Source organism: Saccostrea echinata, unplaced genomic scaffold, assembly GCF_033153115.1.
Source record: "Saccostrea echinata isolate AGI-Se365-2 ecotype Australia unplaced genomic scaffold, CSIRO_AGI_Sech_v1 ptg000001l, whole genome shotgun sequence".
NCBI lineage: Eukaryota > Metazoa > Mollusca > Bivalvia > Ostreida > Ostreidae > Saccostrea > Saccostrea echinata.
In genome coordinates this window covers 50,491,431-50,507,798 of record NW_026889750.1, presented here as the reverse complement: position 1 = coordinate 50,507,798, position 16,368 = coordinate 50,491,431, and the positions used below count along the sequence as shown (strand labels likewise).

The following is a 16,368-nucleotide window of genomic DNA, read 5'->3' as shown; positions in this document are numbered from 1 at the left end:
AGTTGGGGGATCTTTTGTAATACTGTTGGTATCGGTGTTCCAGCTAAAAGTTTTTGAAGCAGATTTCTTTTTTCAAGTATATCTATGCCCTATATTTATCAGAGTCACCTGATCCAGCATGTTTCCTTGTCACCAGTAAGGTTTCAGATGCTGGATTTTTAGCCAAAGAATGTCCACGTAAATGTTTTAAAAGCAGGTATAAGTTTTTGGAGCAGAGCAGCTGTAAGCACTTGTTGACCAGACTTGCTTCATGATGCATTTACGGATGCACACTACTAGACTGCTTTAGATGCTGGATATGACCTACATTTCCTTAATGTGTGAGCAGGTTAAAGATTTTGAAGCAGGTCTCATTCTTATGTAACTATAAGCCCTATCGTAACCAAACTTGCACTGATGATGCATCTAGGATTGCACACTACCAGACATAGTTCAAATGCTGGATCTTTCTTACATTTTCCGACTACTGAACAAAAAATAAGTTTTAGAGCAAATCCATTCTTTAACGTTATCTATCTTGCATATAAATATTTTTGACTTTCTCGTATATAAATCCACGCTCCAACATGCTAGAGAAGCGCCCATATATCCATGTGGTTGACATATAGGGAACGTGGATTGTTTTAAGTCTGGATGTCTAGGCGCATATGTCTGCCTGATTAAGGATTAAACACATATCTTTGGCGTTTACACATGTATTTGCACTCTGGTCTAGCAAATCATATATAATGAATTCTAAAACTCTCTAAATGAGAAGTGACTAGAGTTGGTGAAGCAGCTTAAATTTCTATGGAGAGTTGGGAAGCGAGAGGCAATTAGTCCTGGCTGGGATTCTCTCAGCTATGCTGAAAACATAACGCAGATCTATGTGGGCAAATACTTCTAAGTTTCATAATGAAAAGGAAACACTCAATGTATTATAGATTTTTCCATCACTTGGCTATTCACATATTACGTATCATGATAAAATATTTTTGACTGTAACTAATATTATTCATATTATCAAATACATTGCAATATACTGAAGCCGGCGGCTGTCAGAAATATCTGGCGGCAGCCAGATAAAACTGTAGTGTTTTTGCCAATAAAGTTGTAGCACCCAATGATGTACCTTAATGCACTTGATTGATAGAGGTACACAGGCCAGGTATTTTTGAAGGCGATGCCTTAAATGACATCTACAAATTCTGTTTGTAGTCAAATCTGGGAGTTTCATGCCTTATTAGCAAAGATCAAATCTACACTTTGTACAAAAATACACTTCATAATGTCTTCACGTCATAACTTAAAATTTATGTTTTATTAGATTACAAATCTACACCGCAAGAAACTTATTTGTCCGCTTCTAGCTATTCATGTGGCGACTAAGAGATAGGTTTCTGGTCGCCGCCAGTTATTTATGTGGTGGCTGCAGGAAAACTGACAACCGCCAGATATATTTTTCTAGCGGCCACCAAATAATTATGTGGCGGCCGCCAGATAAAATATTTTTCTTACCTTGCACCTACAATGTACCGGCTTACGTAGCAATATGATGCTTTTAAATAAACTTTTTATTTATGTATGTATTTAAAGTTCCATTTATTTTTTAATCTTTTTATTTCAAAACATTTTATTTAATTTCAATTTTATGATATTAAGGTATATTTTTATAAAAAATGTAGTTTTATAACCTCATTGATGAAAATGTATTGCATATACCTGTATATGACATTTTTATGTTTACCTATCTCATGTCTACATATCTTTTCATTTGCATTTTTCGTGTGGAAAAATGTTAAATATTGATTACAAAGTTTATGTATAAACTGTCGATTAATTATAATGTTAAAACTCTCTTTATATGTTGAAGTTTTATAAGTTCAATTCATCCTCTTTTAAAGAAAAGTAACATTTAACACACCAGAAAAATATCGCACCTTAAAAACCTTCGCATAAAATAAATACCATTTTCCATAAAAAAAATTGTTGAAATTGGTCAATTTATGTCTTTATTCATATTTATCCTATTTCATTTACGATTTTGACGGTTAAAAAAATCCACTTTCCCCGTGTAAAAATGTCTACTTCAAAAATATACGAAAGGGAGTATACTTAAATTTTCAATTATCATGTGACCGGAAAATGCATAACATTAATTATTTTCATATTTTTAGGAAGATAAGGAGTTTTTCTACAAAATATCAAAATTTCATAAAATTTCGTGAGGGGCTTCAAAACGGCCTTATCGAAACTCCCCCTTTAAATAAATATTATGTTGATTACATTTTTATAATTGATCAACTTTTTTGTAACCAGTGCATTATCTGCACTTTGTAGTGCTAGTGAATCTTCAAGTTGCCATGTTTGTGTTACTTTTTTATCATTATGTCACAATAGATCAATCTTCTAATCAAAATCAACCAGAAGTCTCTGATGAGACTGTAGCTCTACTGGTTGTGTTATAAAGGAAGATAAAAGTAGCACTTGGACTTGAAACTTTGCAACAGCAAGAAATAGAATAATGATCCTTAGTTTAGTCTGTTTTTGTGGCAAGATTTATTGCAATCAGAATAAAACTGTAGGAGGAGTAGCCTTTTAAAATAATTTTACAGAAATTTCGATTTAAGTAACCATGGCAATATCATTCAACAAAATCAAAAAGCAATGACAATTATGTATCTCAGTGTAGTCTACTTGTACGCCTAGTTATACTGAAATCAGACAAAACATGTAGGAGGAGTAGCATTTTGAAAGTATTTCAAAAAATTTCTAATTTTAGTAATCATGACACTCTGTTCATCAAAATCCAAAACTGGTAAAGAGAATTATGTATCTTAGCGTAGTCTACTTGTGTGCCAAGTTATACTAAAATCAGACCAAAACTATAGGAGGAGTAGCATTTTGAAAGTATTTCAAGGAAATTTCTTTTTTTAGTAACCATGGCAACACCGTTCATCGAAATCAAAAACCAATACACGGAATTATGTATCTTTGTGTAGTCTACTTGTGTGCCAAGTTATATTGAAATGAGATCAAAACTGTAGGAGGAGTAGCACTTTGAATGTATTTCAAGGAAATTGCTATTTTTAGTAACCATGGCAACACTGTTCATCAAAATCAAAAACGGATACAAAGAATTATGTATCTTAGTGTAGTCAACTTGTGTGCCAGTTATATTGAAATCAGACCAAAACTGTTTTGAAAAATTGTTTACAGACCGTCGGACAGCTAGACAGCTATACAGACAGATGGATGGACAACAGACACCTTACTATTGCATAAGTTCTTCTGGTCTCTGACCAGTAGAGCTAAAAATATAGTTGGAAAACTCTCTTTGCCAGTTAATAGTTAAAATTAAATGACCGACAATATTTTTTGTTGGAGTTAATATCAATTATGTTGACTGTTTCTCTATATAGGGAATACAGAGACTTTTCTTTACTTTACTGAATTTATCAATGTAATTTATTTATTAAATATTAAAAAGTGATTTGTCACAGTGTCTGAGAATATCAAAATGATATTTTGTCACAGTGTGACAAAATATCGGAAATGTAGCATAACTCGAGATTTTCCTTTACAAAGAGTGTTGTAAAAATAATCCCTGACCTGTTATAAGATGGAGAGAATAAATAAACCATCCTGACAGAGACTAAAACTGCCAAACTTTCTCCAAATTGTTGTTGAAATCAAATATTTACAATGTTTTCAATCTGACAATCTCTAAGCTATGATGTTTCAATCTCTCAACTAAAACCTCATCACAGCTAGCCTATGACACTGTGTTAAGGAAAGACAGAGGCAAAGGAAAAATCAAAGAAAATGTAAAAAATGGAAAATTCAACATTTTGGAGTTGGATATGGAATTTATTTCATTTGTGAGACAGGATTTCTTTATATTTTCACTCGTGCTTCGCACTTGTGAAAATATAAAAAAAATCCTGTCCCACTTATCAATTAAATTCCATATCCAACTACAAAACATTGAACATCCTCTATTTATTTATGCTATACTGATGAAATAAACTAAAGGATAAAGATGTGGTCAAGCAACACTAGAAACATCTTTATCAACAGAATCATAATAAATTAATATTTGCCAGGAAATGTGGCCTTGACTCGGACAACACTCCCTGCTCGGTTACACTAATGAACCTGGAATTCCCTACACCCATAATTTATTTAAATAAGTGTTTTTCCATTTCCTAATAATGAATTGTGGTTTATATTTCCACCCACTTATAATTTCTAATAATACTCAGACAAACACAAGTAAAAGTAGAAAAAAAATAAATTATCATGGTTTTCCACAAACACTTTACACTGAGGCACCACTTCTAAAGGTTAGGACAAACTTTTAACGAAGTCCTCCTTTTTTCAATATGTACAAATCTAAAATAAATCTAAATCTATTATCTTAAATTTTTAACCAAAAATGACTTTACACCTACAGCACCTGGTCATTTTTCTTACCTGTGCTACCTACAGCACCTGGTCATTTTTCTTACCTGTGCTACCTACAGCACCTGGTCATTTTTCTTACCTGTGCTACCTACAGCACCTGGTCATTTGTATTACCTGTGCTACCTACAGCACCTGGTCATTTGTCTTACCTGTGCTGATCCTCATATTTATTTGTCTTACCTGTGCTGATCCTCATATTTAAGAGGTTTCTTTTCCTGTTTTACTGCACCAAAGAAATGCCAAGATAAAGGAGGGGGGTTCTTGTATCCCTCAATCACCTCCCATGGGCTAATCTTCTCCTTCTTTGCCACTTGAAATCCCTGCAATAGAACATCAAACCTTGTAATAAGCTCACTAGTTGATTTTCTATTAATATCACCTGGAAGCAGTGAATTAAGAGTGGCTCCACAATTATATATTAATTAAGCTACTCCTTATAATCCAGATAATCCAAAATAACATCTCCTACTGTTGGCTCTTTATATTCTATAAATGAAAAATTGCAGCAACATGTTTATCTTTAGCGATTATCACACAGAAAAATAATTGTATGATTCTATTTCCAAAATTTAATAACTAGTGGATTTGTATTGCAAGCCTTTTTATTATTATAACTGCAATATTATGTGTGCTTCCACTGGCTACCAGAAATTACCTTTGATTCGAAAGGTTAAATTTTCTATGCAATTAGTATTTATACAGTCAAAATATATGCAATAGTAAGAACTAAATTTTTTAAAAATTTGTATACATTTTCATTGTATTATCCCCCCCCTTTTAATTTCTGTGCATCATGAATGCAAACCTATTGAAAATGTTGGTTCTTAGTGCATTTAAGGAAACTATGAATAGAGAAAAATACTGCTCAGAGGTTTTTTTTCTCTATCTACAGCCCACGGATATAAGATACAGATGATAATGACTGCATAGATTCCTGTAAACTGATACTTAGTTTGACGATCACAACACGCCAGCAATGGGCACAGACAACACGACAAAGCCGAGACTTGAAATCTTAGTACACAAAGAACATAGCTGTACAGATATATTCCAGAGACTGAAGTATTATTGTATATCTGTAGAATTCCTTACTGACCTGAGAACTGAAAATGACTCGCAGACATCAAATCACTAGAACATTTATTTGCAAATAGACTGTAGAGTTTTGCATGTATTTTAGCACTAAAAAAATTACAACCAGGTAATTTTATTTCATGAGTGGTGCTTCTTATGATAAATTCTTCATGTGTATTTTAGGAATTCATAGTTTTGAAGATTTATCATTTGAAACTGATTAAGTTGATGTATCTTTGTGGTTTGTAGGTTATGGTATATCATGAACTTTGTAAAAGGTGAAATATATTTTTAGCAAAAATGCACACAGCTAGTGGTCTATTACTAATGAGAAATTTATAGTTTGTCATCAAGCAGTGTAAAATAATGAAAAATCAAGCATTTATATAATCAATTACCAACGTAGTAAATCATTTACATTTGGCTAATTGTCTGATATTTTTAAAAAAAAAGTCCAAGGGAGCATAATTTATATATTAAATGCCAATAAAATTTTAACAAGATGATTTTGTCAAAGACTGTGCACTGACTGAATTTAACCTTACAAAGATATTTTCAGCATTTATTAATGCATTATGCTAGTAGTTTTATAGCAGTCACAATTGTTCACAAGGATTAATACACAGTCATTGGACATAACTGTCAGCAACTGAAAGGTCACTGGTTCAAGTCCTACCGTGGGAACTTCTATCCTGTGTGTGTTGTTATCTTTAGATAAAGCACTTTATCTGTATTGTCTCAATCCAGCAAGCTAAAATGGGTACCCCCTTATGCTTGGAGTCAACCTGCAATGAATTTGTGTCCCATCCAGGAAGAGTCAATGATTCTCATCTGCTTGACATCACAGAATCCAGGTATAAGCACCAACCTAATGGCTTGTAGAGGGATTCAACTTTACTTGGGGGGCCATTACTTTCAATCCACATAATTACACTTAGCAATGTTTGAAGATGAATTTATTAAGTATAGCCCTCCTATTCTTGAAAAGAATTTTACAATTCACTGTATATTCCCATTTAAAACTCTGATTCCCAATTTGAGGAGACTTGAAATTACCTCTCCTAAGGAATGCTTACATTTATAATGGCTCTGCTGTTCTTTATAAAAAGATTTTTTCCCATATATTCTCATATTAAACTTACCTTTGATCAACAACTGCAGTCTTAAGGGCCATTATATGAAAAAAATAAATCTATAGTCTGTCAAAAATCTTTCACATAAATTTCATCTTTTCTTGCCCAGAAGTTCTTGCAGTGATTTTTTCTTTAAATAAACCTATCCTTCTATTGCCTTTTCTTGATTATCTACCCTTTCAACAGGGAAGACATATCATATGAACAAACTTGAATTCCCTTTACCAAAGGATGTTTTCTATCAGGGCTGGATATTAAAAGTGTGTGACTAATCAAAATAAGGATGGCATGTCTGACATTTGCTTAAATCAGTCCCAACACACAACAAAATGTAATTTTTGTAAAGATTCAAAATTGTACTCGAAACTCAACCCTCAACCCTGTTTAAATTCTTTATCATCCTCAACTTTGTCAATAAATACATGTAATTCCCAGCCACATTAATTTTGCATGTATGTTTGAACCTGATCATCATCCGATTAACATAGATTTATATCAGGACATCAATGGAAGTGAAAACATTGAGTTGAAAAGTCAGGAATGAAGCTCAGTTACAAGTTACTTACCTCTTTTTTGCCAAAGCCGTCGTATTTATTCCCTTTACTGTCCATCTGAGTTCCATGTGCCTCACAGCTGATCACCTCAAAGAACTTCTTTGGTATGGGAAGTAACTGACGGATTTTATCTATCGAGTCAGATTGCTTATCTCCCAGTTCTTTCTGTTTAAACAATTTCAAAAAAGACAAATCATGCAAAAGTTCTGTGGAAGATTTATCTTTTTTCTTTTTTGGTTTTCATCATTTTTTATGCTTTTCATTCCCTACATTAATGTTAACAAGTTTCCACATTATTTACTGTACAATTATTTCTGAGAACAATTCTATATTGTTTTTTTTTTCTTTTGGGGGGGGGGGGGGGGGGCTTTTCCAGCAACATCATAAAATTTTGTCTCAAAATTTCAGTGTGGAGCTGGTATGCACTGCAGAGTATTTTACTGTAAGTGTTCGTATATGGTCCCTTACCCTAAGTTTTTTTTAATGAGGTTTGTATATGGTCCTTGACCCTAAGTTTTTTGTTGAGAGTTATTTACAGAGTTTTTTGATAGGTGTATATGCAATTCTTACCTGAGTTTTTTGATGAGGTTTGTACATAATTCTTACCCTGAGTTTTTTAATGAGGTTTGTATACATCTTGTTGATATCTTCACCTCTGTCTGAACCCTCTGTTACAAGTGTTCCGTGTATCAAGACAGATAACATGTCAAGAATAACTGTGAACAGCTCACTAAAATTAAGACAAAATTGACAAAACATTTGCATTACTGCACCTGTCATTTAGTGGCAGAAGTCTGTCCACTCAACATTAATTACAAACATATGAATCACAAACAATTTTTTATACATGTAGGAGTAAATAAATTGTAAGTATCCTAGACACGTGTAAGCTACAATGCAAGTCTGTACTGTTCCTCACACAAATTTAAACTTGTTCATCTCATTAAATAATATTCTCAAAGACAGGTGTACAGTATCCATACATGTGATAAGTCACAGACCACAAAACTGTACAGGAGCCATAAAAAAACTGGAATTTGGGTGAAAAAAAACTGTATACTGCCTATCAAAAAATGTTATAAAATATCGCTTAAATTCTTCTGATAAGGCACCTTATTTCTAAACCAACAAATATATATTGTTGCAAATGTCTTATTCTAAAAGTTGTAATGGAGATTTGAATGCTTTAAAATTTCATATATTGTGTTTTATAATCAATGAATCGACTATAAATTAAGCTAATTTAGATGATAGTTTGTTTGCCAGCTTTATACAGTATTAACATGAGAGTCAATGTCTCCAATTTACATCTTGTTCATATTACTGATATATACATCAGCAATGCTAAATAACAGCAGCAAATACAATCATACATAAATTTCAGCACATAAAAACTTAAAAAACTATATCCTTTATTTCAGCGTAATCATGGTGATAAACATCGTACATTTTATACCTACGGAGATCTGGGTCAGATTCATGTATATTAAGTCATGTATATCAACTTTAGAAGTTGGCTTAATTTTTTTTCAATCAAGTTACGAAACATTAACAATTATAATTAAGTACCCTTTAAAAATAAAGCTACCTAAAGGGGTATCTTGATATGGATTTATAGCAAGATAATTATCCCAATTGGCAGTTCACACCTTCACACGCGATGGTTTGTGTACACTACACAATTATCAAAAGGTCAAGTGTGAAACACAGGTGGCGTTTTCCAGTGTCTCGCGAGAGATAATGAGAAGAAAATGGCGGCATTTAGCGAGAAATTCAAAATACTGTACAAATTTTCATATTCCGTGAATTTTGGTGTCCCGCCGGTACACGATGAATGGGCTCGAAAAAACTGTACATTTTGTGTACCGCCAGTACATATCACATGTATGAGTATCTATTACATCTTTCTATACTCTCACAGACAGGTGTACAGTGCATATTCTATCTTGTCTACATTATCTGACTTGTATCCTACCTGTTAGACTTTGTGTCACACCTGTTAGACTTTGTGTTGTACCTGTTAGACTTTGTGTCACACCTGTTAGACTTTGTGTCACACCTGTTAGACTTTGCGTAGTGCCTGTTAGACTTTGTGTCACACCTGTTAGACTTTGTGTCACACCTGTTAGACTTTGTGTCACACCTGTTAGACTTTGTGTCACACCTGTTAGACTTTGTGTTGTACCTGTTAGACTTTGTGTCACACCTGTTAGACTTTGTGTCACACCTGTTAGACTTTGTGTCACACCTGTTAGACTTTGTGTCACACCTGTTAGACTTTGTGTCAACCTGTTAGACTTTGTGTCACACCTGTTAGACTTTGTGTCACACCTGTTAGACTTTGCGTAGTGCCTGTTAGACTTTGTGTCACACCTGTTAGACTTTGTGTCACACCTGTTAGACTTTGTGTCACACATGTTAGACTTTGTGTGATACCTGTTAGACTTTGTGTTGTACCTGTTAGACTTTGTATTGTACCTGTTAGACTTTGTGCTGAACCTGATAGACTTTGTGTCACACCTGATAGACTTTGTGTCACACCTGTTAGACTTTGTATTGTACCTGTTAGACTTTGTGCTGTACCTGATAGACTTTGTGTCACACCTGTTAGACTTTGTGTCACACCTGTTAGACTTTGTGTCACACCTGTTAGACTTTGTGTCACACCTGTTAGACTTTGCGTAGTGCCTGTTAAACTTTGTGTCACACCTGTTAGATTTTGTGTCACACCTGTTAGACTTTGTGTTGTACCTGTTAGACTTAGTGTCACACCTGTTAGACTTTGTGTCACACCTGTTAGACTTTGTGTTACACCTGTTAGACTTTGTGTCACACCTGTTAGACTTTGTGTCACACCTGTTAGACTTGTATCATACCTGTTGGACTGAGATTCCACTATTCCACTAGTGACGAGCTGAAGCAGTAGCTGTGCCCAGTCTGTGGTGTTAGACATATTTCTTTGTATTGTGTCAAACATCCCACCAACCTGTAAGTCAATTAACATGGTAACAATGGTAAGGCATCAAATGCTCACAAATGTTTGAATTAATATCTCTGCACTAAATCAAATGATGATTTTTTTTAAGCACATACTTACAAGAGACAACTTAAGCAGCAAAGCTTCATGAATATTTGCTCGAACTTTGAATTCATCAGGTGTTTTATCCTACAAGAACAAAATCAAAATTCATAATGTGCAAGACATGTACATAAATATCTTTATAACCAATGTTACTTCAGAAATTTTTACCCCCCCTCCCCCCCCCCCCCAACATTGTCTTTGATCCATTTCTGAGTACTATTTGTAAATGATGAATTACTCACAAGAGCCTCCTTGCAGTTATTGATAAACCTCTCAAGCTGAGACAGTAGGGAGTTTAACAAGACCTCTCTCTGTTCATCCTGGCCCTTCAGACAGGTCAGTATCAAACATAGGAAGGGTTGGTGACTAAGGAGAGATTTACTGAAAAACAAACACCAGACATCATCAGACAGGTCAGTATCACCAGACATCATTAGACAGGTCAGTAATTAAACATAGGAAGGGCTGGTGACTAAGGAGAGATTTACTGAAATATAAACACCAGACATCATCAGACAGGTCAGTATCAAACATAGGAAGGGCTGGTGACTAAGGAGAGATTTACTGAAATATAAACACCAGACATCATCAGACAGGTCAGTATCAAACATAGGAAAGGTTGGTGACTAAGGAGAGATTTACTGAAAAACAAACACCAGACATCATCAGACAGGTCAGTATCACCAGATACAGTGCGGACTCGTTATTACGGTGACGGTTTTATAAGATAGAACGTTTATTACGTTGTAAATTCAATGCACAAAACCATTTCTTAACAAATCTATACAAAATAGAACTGTTTATTACGATGTCCTAAAATGCCGGGACTCGGTATTACGATGTAAAAATTCTGTCCAAAATTTTTTTTCACCCCGTGTTTATTCAGTGTTGATCAACTGTAGACAATTAAGGAGACGCTAAATAAACATTGAAACACCTGTTCTCAGACAGAGTGTTAACTTGCAGGGCCGTTAGGTGATTAGTGACGCTTGACTGCACACACCTTGACTGTTCTAGCGAGGTCAGCAGAATTGGAGACGTGTCAAAGCCATTGTTAAACAATTAAACTGTTTATTAATAAATGTAGTCTCTAGTTTATCTATCTCTGTAAAGTTTATTTTATTATTTTTTTTTACTATGGTTAATAAGTAAAATTAATTAATTAAATAAAGGGTTACATTTAATCATATGCATGTATGTTAAATACGTAATGTGTAATTTCGTTTGCAGTTAAACAGCGGGAATTGACTGCTTGGGTATCAAACATAATTTTGGCAAAATTTGAACTCCACTAACATTTTAACAGCTTGGATAGTGGCTTGGACTACCTCACAGGTGTCAACAGAAATACAAATCGATAATTGCTGAACTGCTAATTGAACTCTGTTCAGTAATTTAAAAATTCAAATTTATTTTGACATTTAGCTTGTGAGTTCTCAAATCCTGTCCAGGAATATGCCTATCACACTCCCCATTTTCATCAGTTGTTCACTGCAGCTCTAAGCTCATTGAACACCCAAAACTGCCCAGTGATGTATTGTTGTTATTTATGTAGTAACGATACGAATACATTGAAAATTTTACGAACGCATTATCTAGACAGAAAAGAAAGTAAAAGTAAAAGGAAATGGCGGCAGATAAATGAAGATTGGCGAAGTTTTTATAAAAAAAATGTGCACATTTCTTTTAAAATGAAGGAAATAGAAGAAATAGCATCATGAAGATATCTATTCAAGATAAGTTATTAATAAATTATATGTATATAGCGTTTTAATGAAGAATTTGAACAGAAGAAGGAAACAAAAGGAGAAAAATACACCTCCTAATACAACAACAAGCTTTCAAAACGATGTTTTATGGATTTTATTGGGAACTTTTATTACGATATTTTACCGTGACAAAATGAACATCGTAATAACGAGTCCGCACTGTATCATCAGACAGGTCAGTATCAAACATAAGAAGGGCTGGTGACTAAGGAGAGATTTACTGAAATATAAACACCAGACATCATTAGACAGGTCAGTATCAAACATAGGAAGGGCTGGTGACTAAGGAGAGATTTACTGAAATATAAACACCAGACATCATCAGACAGGTCAGTATCAAACATAGGAAGGGTTGGTGACTAAGGAGAGATTTACTGAAATATAAACACCAGACATCACCAGACACCTTGTATTCATAAGGTTTACAGTATTATTTACAGGGAAATGTTACACATGAATCTGTTGATGGCGTCGTCACTTACCTCCTCTGACTCCTCTCCTTGTCACGACCTTTGGAGTGAAAGTTGTTCCCACTCTCAAGGACATTCCCCGAGAGCTTCAATACTCGACCCTGGACTTGACTCGGGAGCTTAGAGATCAAGGGACCCACCAACCAGATAGCATCTGGGTCAGGTCTGGAAGAAAAAGGGTTTCTTTACATGACTTTTACATGAGGATAACATAATCTGCAGCACAGATCAAGTCAGCTGTCTGACATTTTATACACAGATCTCTGCAGAGACTTACTTCTGTTGACTTGAATCCATTTCAGCATGTCTGTTTGTTTCAGTCTGTCGATGGAACAGTTCAATAGTTCCTTTGGCAATGTTGTCCAGCAGTACATTGGTGTCCTAGCAAAAAAATTGCCATTTTGTTAATACATGTACATGTATTGTACTAATTAAAACTAAAGTAAATAAATAAATTTAAACCTTATGAAATTATTGTGTTTGAATGAATTGTTGACATTTTGGACCATAAATTTGAACAAATAAGAACAAATTCTTGTTAACCTTTCAGTTTCTCTGAAAACTCTTTTAATAATAGTAACCAGAGCATTACATAGTATTTTTCTTAGGTGAAACATTTACTGGAGTGGTAGAAAGGCACAAAGGCTTCCGTTTATAAGTCAAATGTTGTTTGGCTTCCTTACTGACTGTGTGGTAGTTACTTACTGACTATGTGGTAGTTACTTACTGTGGTAGTTACTTACCAACTGTGTGGTAGTTACTTACCATGGAAGTTACTTACCAACTGTGTGGTAGTTATTTACTGTGGTAGTTACTTACAGATTGTGTGGTAGTTACTTACCAACTGTGAGGTAGTTACTTAAGGACTGTGTGGTAGTTACTTACCGACTATGTGGTAGTTACTTACCATGGTAGTTACTTACTGACTGTGAGGTAGTTACTTTACCGACTGTGTGGTAGTTACTTACAGACTGTGTGGTGGTTCCTTACCGACTGTGTGGTGGTTACTTACCGACTGTGTGATAGTACTTACCGACTGTATGGTAGTTACTTTCTGACTGTGTTGTAGTTACTTAACATGGTAGTTACTGACTGTGAGGTAGTTACTTACCGATTGTGTGGTAGTTATTTACTGCCTGTGTGGTAGTTTTTTACCGACTGTGAGGTAGTTATTTACCAACTGTGAGGTAGTTATTTACCGACTGTGTTGTAGTTACTTAACTGTGTGGTAGTTACTTACTGTGGTAGTTACTTACTGACTATGTGGTAGTTACTTACTGACTGTGTGGTTGCCTGTTTGAAGAGTAGCTGTAGCTCCAGAAGAGAAACACGAAGTCCCCACATATCCAGGGTCTGTAGAACACGCTGTATAATCTGTTTGACATCGGGTTCACTACCGTCCACTTGATTGGGAACCCCATTAGGATAACAGATCATCTGGAGCAGCTGCTGAGCCTATATATACAAAAATATTCAGGATCTGACCAGGTTTTCATGTTTTAGGTAAACTTTTCAAACCTTATTTTCCGGAGATTTCAAGACTCATTTCTCAATTTTCTATCCACATGTATAAGTATACTTTTAAAAAGATTTTTTGTAAATACTATTCCAGTATGTAGATGTAAATGATTTTTTGTCACTTTCTAAAATACATGTATGTATTATAGAACTGAAAAAAATTACTATATATACTTCAGTGTTTTATAACTTCTAGTAACTTGTGTAGCTGTAATTTTTGTAACTTTAATATTTATTACTGGTACACTGTACGGTAGGATAGCAAATGCATGTACATGCATCTTAATAAAATGAATTTCTGTGACCAGAAGACATCTGGTCAAGTACGAGTCATGTTACATGTACCTTCTTTTTTCATAAACACTAACTGGTTATCTCCAGAATGGGGCCCTTATTACATTTAAGTGTAACTAGTTACTGTGTACATCATATTTTTTTCCACTAACCTGTTTGTTGGATAACATGTTGTCCAGAAGGAGGTCAGAGCTCTGCACCCCCTCAGGGTCCTTGAGGAATTTCTCCTGTACCCAGTCTTGTTTACACATTTCTTTCAGAGCATGCCGGGCAAAGTCACTCAGGCCAGCACTTTCCATACCATGCTTCCTCTTTGATGGCCTGCAATATATAACAACTACATGAGTTTGAAATGCAGTCAATTGATTTTATCTCTCAAACTGAGTGAAATATATATACAATTGACTGCCTTACCCCATAATCATGTCCACGTCCTCAATACAACTGAGGAGTGAGTGAAACGTGTACAACTGACTGCCTTACCCCATAATCATGTTCATGTCTTCCTCATCCTCAATACTACTGAGGAGTGAGTGAAATACATGTATGTACAACTGACTGCCTTATCCCATAATCAAGTCCATGTCCTCAATATGACAGAGGAGTGAGTGAAACGTGTACAACTGACTCCCTTAATCCATAATTATGCCCATGTCCTCAACACTACTAATGACTGAAATATGTACAACTGTCTGTCTTACTCCATAATTATTTCCATGTCCTCATTACTACTGAGAAGTGAGTGAAAAGTGTTCGACTGACCCCCTTACCCTATGATCATGTCCATGTCCTCAACACTACTGAAGAGTGAGTGAAATGTGTACAAATGACCACCTCACTCCATATTTATGCCTGTGTCCTCAACACTACTGAGGAGTGAGTGAAATATGTACAACTGACCCCCTTAGCCCATAATCATATCTGTGTCCTCAACACTAATGAGGAGTGAGTAAAATATGTACAATTGACTGCCTTACTACATAATCATGTTCATGTCCTCAATACAACTGAGAAGTGAGTGAAAAGTGTAGAACTGTCTGCCTTACCCTATAATTATGCCCATGTCCTCAACACTATTGAGGAGTAAAATACATGTATGTACAACTGACTGTCTTACCCCATAATCATGTCCATGTCTTCTTCATCCTCAATACTACTGAGGAGTGAGTGAAATATGTCATCCTTGTCCTCCTTTTTACTGCTGGACCCAGACTTTGTCCTCATTTCATCACTACACAGGTCACCTTCAATAGATTTACATGTATGTGCACTGCATACGCTTAAGACAAAGTGCAATCCAAGTATGAAAACAATATTAATTAGATTTGTACTTACTGAGGACCAGCATAGCCTTGAGGACAGCCAGCACAGGACCCACAGTAATACTGTCATGAGCAGCAGCCAGCAGGTGCTTGTCACATGACCTCTTGATGTTACACAGGGTCTTACTCCCTGGTCTTAGACCAGGTGAGGTTAAGGTCATATCGGATGTCTTAAACAACCGCAGCAGGATGTGACAGGTCAGTCTGGCTCCATTCTCTGCATCCTGGTCTCCTGAGGCTGTGAAATTAACATTAATACAAGTCTTAAGTTTATAAATTTCTCTAAAGAATTTGTGTGCATGTCCAATTGTAAAACTCAATTGTTACACATCAAAATTAAGATTCAAATTGAAAATCAACTTTTAATAATAGGTGGATTGACATAATTTCCATTTTTGTTTAAGATTCCTTTTATACCTACCTGTTGGTCTGGCAGACAATAATGAAGGTAGAACAACATGAACGACTAGATCTTGTAATGAGAAACAATGACGAGCTATAAGGATGGCAGTGAAGACAGCCAGAGAATCATGAATTGACATGTCACTCACCTGAAAATCAAACATTTACTCTGCTTAGAAAATTGTTTCCATGAGAATTTTTGCATATAGCAAGGATTATATTTTTCCAATCTTCATTTTGTTTCATTGTGCTTTTTATCCCTAACATAATTATGATTTTTAAAATTCAAATCTAGCAATAATCA

The 16,368-nt window shown here is 35.0% G+C and overlaps 1 protein-coding gene across 4 annotated transcripts in view; it reads right to left on the bottom strand.

The window, feature by feature from the left end:
* The window catches only part of LOC133194037 (mediator of RNA polymerase II transcription subunit 12-like protein), a 56,296-nt gene that overhangs the window by 13,647 nt on the left and 26,281 nt on the right, over positions 1–16,368 (bottom strand). For all 4 annotated transcript variants that reach the window (XM_061329970.1, XM_061329961.1, XM_061329988.1 and 1 more), the window contains 13 exons: positions 16,084–16,213; positions 15,676–15,900; positions 15,458–15,584; positions 14,493–14,661; positions 13,807–13,983; positions 12,806–12,909; positions 12,541–12,693; positions 10,532–10,670; positions 10,305–10,373; positions 10,084–10,193; positions 7,814–7,937; positions 7,220–7,372; positions 4,627–4,766 (listed from right to left, as the gene is read on the bottom strand). In XM_061329970.1, coding sequence (XP_061185954.1) covers positions 4,627–4,766; positions 7,220–7,372; positions 7,814–7,937; positions 10,084–10,193; positions 10,305–10,373; positions 10,532–10,670; positions 12,541–12,693; positions 12,806–12,909; positions 13,807–13,983; positions 14,493–14,661; positions 15,458–15,584; positions 15,676–15,900; positions 16,084–16,213 — 1,820 coding nt within the window. The remainder of the gene's footprint in view (positions 1–4,626; positions 4,767–7,219; positions 7,373–7,813; positions 7,938–10,083; positions 10,194–10,304; positions 10,374–10,531; positions 10,671–12,540; positions 12,694–12,805; positions 12,910–13,806; positions 13,984–14,492; positions 14,662–15,457; positions 15,585–15,675; positions 15,901–16,083; positions 16,214–16,368) is intronic.